Raw genomic sequence first — 7,472 nt, 5'->3', positions numbered from 1 at the left:
TAACTGATTAAAAATAGGCCTGATTTTAGCATAATTTCACTGTATAGCGGCACAAATACACGCAAAGATACCTATGTTTGATGCGCACGTACGGTATTGCTATTGGCCAAAAGATGACCGAAAAGAATGGAAGTTTGTGAAAATAATGTCAGGAACCCAAATTATGTGAAAAAACATAGTGTCTAGCTTCCGTACGTGCTGCGCGCATCAAAATGCGCGTGCGTAGTGGAAAATTAAAAAAAAAATTGAAATGCTCAAAATGGCCTGAAATGTGCTCTTATTTAGTTAAAAAGTGATTTCGAGCTTTTTAAAATTTTGACGCACGCGTGCGCGCGCATTATCAAGCGCACGCCTAAAATTAGGGTACAGTACATTCAACATTAACCCGAAGTTAATGCTCACTTAATACGATTTGGAAATGGCAATTGGTTAGGCTGATATGACCGATAATGTAAAAACGCAAAATTGCACATAGATGACGTCACGCATGACTGAGCGCGTTGAAAAGCTTACCATAACTATTCCAGACCAAGCCAAATGGTCGTTGACAGCGATTGTGCGTTAACTCGTGGCATTTTTTGAGATATCGTGCGAACAGAAAAGGGGAGAAAGAAAGAAGAATAAGAAAAAAAAGATGTTGATCCCGACAATAACAAGAGGTGATCCGCTAGTGTAGCGGATCACCAATTAAAATCAATTATTGTCAATTTAAAAATATATTCATCCATTTTAATTTTTTGAATACCCCAATTGATTTGTTTGAATTTTAAAATTGGTTTTTGTTTGTTGTTCATTATGGTTTTGATGTTGCATTGACTCCAGCTATGCAATCATTTTCCATTTTTATGTACTAATTATTTTAATAACTTCCACATATATAATTGTACTCCCATGGAATTCAGCCATTATATTTGCTTTGGATTTTGTATTTAAGAATAATACCAGTGGTGGATTTAAGGGCACAGAGTGGGGGGTCCCCCTAAATTTTCCAAAATTATGACAAAATGGCCCAAAAAGGAAAATTATATTTGCATTAAGTCAGAGAATGCCATTTCCAGCCATCTAGATGTGCCATAATCATAAATTTTCAAATCTCAGCCCCAACCATGGTGGGCCTCAAGTGGCAGACCCTGCATGCGTAAGAGTCCCTCCCTGGGTCCCCTCTACTTCAAATTCCTTGATCCACCACTTGACACCCAGTCAATTTGATGTGTTGATTTATTTAATCTGAGAGAGAGCAAGACAAATTAGTGACACCTATTATAGCAAATTAGCATCTTTAATTTTGTTGATTTTTTGTTGATCAGAAATACGACTGAAGAATCATGGATCAGAATTACTTGAAGTGATTGACAATGGGTCAGGGGTCAAGAAAGAAAACTTTGAAGCTTTAAGTAAGTGCCTTAAGTAAATTCTTATTTTTAAAGACATTATATATATCGCTTTATTTGAAAAAAATAATACATGCTGTCTGTGTTAACTTGAATAATTAAATTCAATATTAAGTTAAATTTGAATAAGATACATTGATATAATGAAACCCCCGATGAGGCCCTACTCATAGGTTCTTCGATCTAGCACCCTGGCCAAAAAGGACTTTGTTGATAAATAACACCATAATGTGTTCTCTGAATTCGACTGCAGGGCATATCATGTTATGTCCAGCGGCGGATTAAAGGGAGGGATCCTGTCGGCCCAGGACCCCACCAAATTTGTCACAAAAAAATTGTAAAATTGAGATAAAAGAAAATTATATTCACAATTTTAAGTCTGAGTGCCATATCCGGCCATCTAGAGGTGCCATAATCATACATTTTCTTACCTCAGCCCCAAACATGGTAGTATAGGCCTAGACTCTCCAACTGTAAAAGTCCCTCCCTGGCACCTGTATTCCAAATACCTTGATCCGCCACTAATATAATCATCTGTTCGTCTTTAAAAACATTTAGAATAACAGTGCAAAAAACAAGCACGTCTAATATCCCATTATGGAATTGGTGACCGGGAGCCAAAAAGATCCCCCAGTTTCAGAAAGCCACAGGGCTCTCGGCCCCATCGTTGCACCACTGAAGGTTTCCCCTTATACCCTTACTGTAATACAGGTGTCCCAAAGGAGATGTCCTACTATATACAGTTTTGAATCATTTTTATATAATATGAAATAATTTAGCATCAATTTAAAATTTCTTTTTTAAAACTACTCCATTTATTATCACCATTAATTTTTTTTTGTTTAAATTGTTTTATTCTTTCAGCTTTGAAACATCATACAAGTAAACTGAATGACTTCTCTGATCTTGCTGGCGTTAGTACGTTCGGGTTCAGGGGTGAAGCTCTCAGTTCCCTCTGTGCTCTATCGTAAGTCCCATATCTTCTAATGTACTGATCTTAAAATACTACAATAATAATCAATAGTAATAGTATATATTAATAACCATTATGATAATTGTAATTACTTACAGAATCCTTATATTGCTGGATTAGTTTTATCGTTATTAAGAATATTCTCCTTTGATAATTGTATAATATTGTGCGAAGAATCTGAATAAAAAACTATACTTAATCTTGTGGAAGCATGTACAGTATAAATTGTGTTTTAAAGTATTCTTGTTGCTGTATAGTGCCCCATATTTGCATATGTATGGGTGCTGTGAAAGATTGTTGTGTAAAAAAAAGGTGTATTGTTCATTTGTGTTTAAAAGCAGAAAAATGTGAACCCTGATTTTTATACTGGATAATAATAAATGCAATAAAAATACTAATGATAGTAAAGTATTAACTTTCTCAAAATCTGCATTCTCTGTTTTTTAATTTGAAGTTGAGTATGAAATGGTTAATTTTTATTTTGTTTTCCATACAGTGACTTAACAATCACAACTTGCCACACATCTGTTGCCATAGGAACTAAGTTTGAGTATGATCATGATGGATTGCTAGTGAAGCAGACTCCAATTTCTAGACAGGTTAGAAATAAAGATATAAAATAAATATAATATAGATTTATATTCGTCTTTATCTGTTTTATAAATAATTATGAGAACACCATTTGACAAACTGTTAGCCATATTACTCAATAGTACATGAAAGCTTGTATTTCTAAAATATAATCATTAGTCTGTTTTGAAAAAAAAAAAATTTGCTCTCTTCATGCTGTTATGCAGTCTTCTATTATGACATCATCTTGATATCATCTTGATATCAACATGATATATATATTAAAATGTAGAATACAATGTAAAAAATTTGATTACCAATGGTACAAAAGAAGTATTGAAATATTCAGATGAAACCAACTATTACCAATATAAAATGCATCACAAAAGGGAGACATCGTACACAGTTGAAAGATTTACAAGGAAATTAGAAACAACCTAAAAAGTCTCAATAAGAACCAAATTAAAAAATATAATAATTTATTATTGTTAGTATTAAGTACCACAACATGAATGTTGGGGTTTTTTTTATGCATTTTGCCATTTCAAAATACCCATCCAGTTGACATTCTATACCAAATTATTTTTATTAGGTTTAGGAAGTAAAGATCATTTAGAACTCCTTCGTTATGAGGTTTTGTCAGTGAAGTTATTTTACTATAACAGAACACAACCTCAGGGTTGATAGCTGAAAATGCAATTTAATTTTTTTTTTCTTCCAATTTTTCAGCCAGGAACAACTGTAAGCCTCCAGAATATATTCTCAACATTTCCTGTACGACATAAAGAATTCCTGAGAAATGTCAAAAAGGAATTTTGTAAAATGGTTCACCTGTTTCAGGCATATTGTTTGATCTCAACAGGTGTTCGTATCACCTGTACTAATCAAGTTGGAACAGGGTAAGATATGTTGTTGAGGTCCCACAAATCGACAGTGTTAAAACATACGCAAACTCGTGCATTTGTGTGTCAAATTAGTCAATACTTTTTTTATTCCTTGTTTCGCGTATTTATTTTTGTAAAGATCATCGGAGGAGGGTGGAATAAAGATAAAATTTTGTTTTCTTATTTAACAAAGAGCTTTTCCAAAACATCCAAATGTGGGAGAAAATAAAAATAAAATTTTATTAGGGAATGTAAAATAGGATGGTTAAATGCTACAAATTAATATATTTAGGAAGAAATATACTATCTTATCTTTGGAGATTTCAAGGCAGCGGAGAGAGTATTAAAAATTTTAAAAAACGTATTTTTTCTGAAATTTCCATTTTTTCATGGTGGCGAGTGCACTAATTGTCCAAAAATAGAATATTATTTTTATTTGAAATCATCAATCTTTGCAGTCGGTGGGTGCACTAAACAAGATACAAAAGTCGCCTTAGTAGACATGTGCATATTCCTGGCTCAGTACTGATTGGTTATTGTTCAGTTTGCTTGACACTTAATTATTAATTAATCTTTTCCATGGTAATACATCGTAAACTATTGATAGTCACATGGTGCATAGATACGCCACTGCATAATAAAGTGATTTTTGTACACGTTACTCTTCTACCAAGCTGCACTCGTTTTGAAATACAGGTTATAGCATGGCAATTTGGAGAGATGTTTAGCCATTGGTTCCATGTACACCACAACATGACTCATGTGAATGTTAAATAATGCAGACATTCTTCTTCCAGTGTACTGCACAGATCACCACCAGGCATCCCAAGGGGCACAGACTACATTTCTTAATCGCTGTCTATACTATCAAATTTTCTTTAACAAAACACTCTGGTATGCCCATATATAGTCATGATGTGCCTATATATGATCATGATGTGATGTTATCATGACCATAAAAAAAGCTGTTGTATGCCCATATATAGTCATGATGTGCCTATATATGGTGATGATGTGATGTCATCATGACCATAAAAAAAAAACTGTTGTATGCCCATATATAGACATGATGTGCCTATATATGGTGATGATGTGCCTATATATGGTCATGATGTGATGTTATCATGACAATATTTTGACATATGTCAAATGTTTTTGTGAAATATAATATGATTATCTGAACAGGTATTTAGATACTCAACTAAGACCAATGAGTTATAATACTTTTTGTTTTAAATTTTAGGAGGAAAAGTGTTGTAGCACAGACCCACAATAACAGTTGTATTCGTGACAACATTAGTAACATCTATGGACCAAAGGCCTTACAAAACTTGTTAGATCTAAAACAAAGTGAGCCCTCTATAGATTGTTGTGAAGAATTCGGTGTCAAAATATGCTCACAAGATAAAAGTGTATTCAGGTTAGTGTTTATTTAGTGTTTTTTTCTTTTTTGATGTAAACATTACATTATACAGTAAACATTATAATGTCTATTATTTATTATATAATGTCCATTATTTATTTGTTGATTATATATATAGTATACTAGTATATATATATTTGTTGATTATATAGATAATATATCTACAATTAGCCTAGGAAATTAAAGTTCTCTTCCTTCTATACATTTGTCTCTGGATTATGACTTGCGTCCAAATAGTGGGGCAGGGAGTGGGGTGTCAGTGCTTGAATTTACTTACCAATTTATTTTGAACATCTAGATTATTGAATTTTACACCCCATCTATTTAAAAACTAAATAAATATATAAATAAGATTCACGAATAATAATAATAAATTTTTTTAAATTTCATTACCAGCATGAGACAGTAGGCCAAATGGCATAATGAATTAGATAAACATTGATATTTTAATACTTTTTTTCATTCACTTCAGCATCTCAGGTTATATATCAAGTTGTGAACATGGGTCAGGTAGAAGCAGTGCAGACAGACAATACTACTTCATAAATACCAGACCATGTGATTTTCCAAAGGTCAGATTATTAAAATGGCTGCTATCTACTGTGGAGTCATGATTTGTGAACAAACTAAATGATGCATTTACTGTATATGATTTATAGACAAGACCATTTATGTAATTGTTTATTGCTGTCTGATCATGTTAGTTCAATATACACTGTCCTCAAACTAATATAAAGGTGCATAACTTTATATTATGTAGTGTACTATTTTTTGTATTATTTTCAGGTATCAAAGCTTGTAAATGAAGTTTACCATATGTACAACAGGCATCAATATCCAATGGTAGTACTCAACATAACTTTACAAAAAGGTAATAAGTGTAAGAAAGTAGTCAGCAAAGTGCTATATAATTTGCCAGATTGATTGAGAAAACTATTATCCATAGGATATGCAGTTCTTTTATTTTTTTTCCTGCCTTGAGCATTTGTAGTCATTAATATTCAGTCTAGTCCTACTATATCCATGGATTGAGACAAATTTTGTTAAAGTAGCTTGACCAAATACACAAGCAAATTGTCTCTGTGAGCTTTTAAACCCCAAACTCTCAGTAGAGAACCTGATCATGCAATTGTTATTTCTTAAAAAATGTGTAGGTGTATTTTGGTAATACTGTGTTGATTTATGCATTCAGACATTTTTCATTTCAGATTATGTTGATGTAAATTTAACACCAGATAAACGAAAAATACTTGTACAAGAAGAAAAGACTTTGTTGGCAGTCATTAAGGTAATAATAAATATATAGGTAATGTTACTATAAACAGTTTTAATACAATGATGGTTTTTAACTCAGTTATACTAGATTATATACCAGCTTACTGAAGGCACTTCAACATAGGTCAGGTTCACAGGAGAGCCCTAGTATCCGGTTTGGAAGCTAACCGTTAGCACTGACCGTTAGCACCCATGTGTGAACGCTCAATCAGTTAGCGCTAACTGTTACCAGGATCTGGATACGCTAACAATTAGCGAGCGCTATCAGTTAGGAAGTTGCGCGCGTTTCTATCATCAAACCAATCACACGTACGCGTTTCCAATTTCCAGTTTCCTATTGGCCAGTGATTCAATGATCATGTTCTTGGTATCCGGATCGAGATTTCTGGTATGAACGCACAGCAGCTAAATGTCAGCAAGTTTCCGGATCCTGCTAGCCATTAGCTGTCGTGTGTGAACATAGTCCTAAGTAGATTTAACTTCTGGGTCAGTCATCATACACAAATGATTAAAATTGAGTCACCTGACAAAAGTATAACTCTTTGATTTATTACTAGTACTGAAAGCATTACGCTATTAAAATATCTAAATTTTACTCTAGTTGTAATTGAATTACACCTGACGCTATTTACATTCTGCCTCTTATACACATCTAGATGTGTATAAGAGACAGTGTATAATCAAAGTTTATTTTTAGCTCAATTTAGCCAGAATATATTTAATGTGATTTATTAGAGTATTGGTTTTGTGAACTAGGGATGATGAGTTTGATACATTTGGTCATCTTGTCTGTGTCCTTGGGCAAGGCACTTCACACACACATTTATATCTCTTTACCCATTAGTATAAATGGGTACAAGGTATGATGAGAATGTGCAATAATGAATGTATATTAATCTGTAATGATAGCACCGCTGTTTGACCAATGCCCCTAGGGAGAAGAAATTCTTCCATGT

At 33.1% G+C, this 7,472-nt stretch overlaps 1 protein-coding gene across 3 annotated transcripts in view; it reads left to right on the top strand.

The window, feature by feature from the left end:
* Window positions 1-7,472, top strand: part of LOC117118467 (mismatch repair endonuclease PMS2-like) — a 16,988-nt gene that overhangs the window by 801 nt on the left and 8,715 nt on the right. Inside the window, exons 2-9 of one of the 3 annotated variants that reach the window (XM_033263058.1) lie at window positions 1,308-1,394; window positions 2,256-2,358; window positions 2,861-2,963; window positions 3,664-3,833; window positions 5,062-5,238; window positions 5,714-5,813; window positions 6,028-6,112; window positions 6,450-6,529. In XM_033263058.1, the coding sequence (XP_033118949.1) occupies window positions 1,308-1,394; window positions 2,256-2,358; window positions 2,861-2,963; window positions 3,664-3,833; window positions 5,062-5,238; window positions 5,714-5,813; window positions 6,028-6,112; window positions 6,450-6,529 (905 nt within the window). The remainder of the gene's footprint in view (window positions 1-1,307; window positions 1,395-2,255; window positions 2,359-2,860; window positions 2,964-3,663; window positions 3,834-5,061; window positions 5,239-5,713; window positions 5,814-6,027; window positions 6,113-6,449; window positions 6,530-7,472) is intronic. The other 2 variants (XM_033263057.1, XM_033263056.1) reach the window with 2 other exon arrangements.

This window comes from Anneissia japonica, unplaced genomic scaffold (genome assembly GCF_011630105.1).
Source record: "Anneissia japonica isolate Jap-2015-1 unplaced genomic scaffold, ASM1163010v1 scaffold287869_len1821871_cov162, whole genome shotgun sequence".
NCBI lineage: Eukaryota > Metazoa > Echinodermata > Crinoidea > Comatulida > Comatulidae > Anneissia > Anneissia japonica.
The sequence above is the reverse complement of the archived record's forward strand: the minus strand, read 5'-3'. Positions and strand labels throughout refer to the sequence as shown.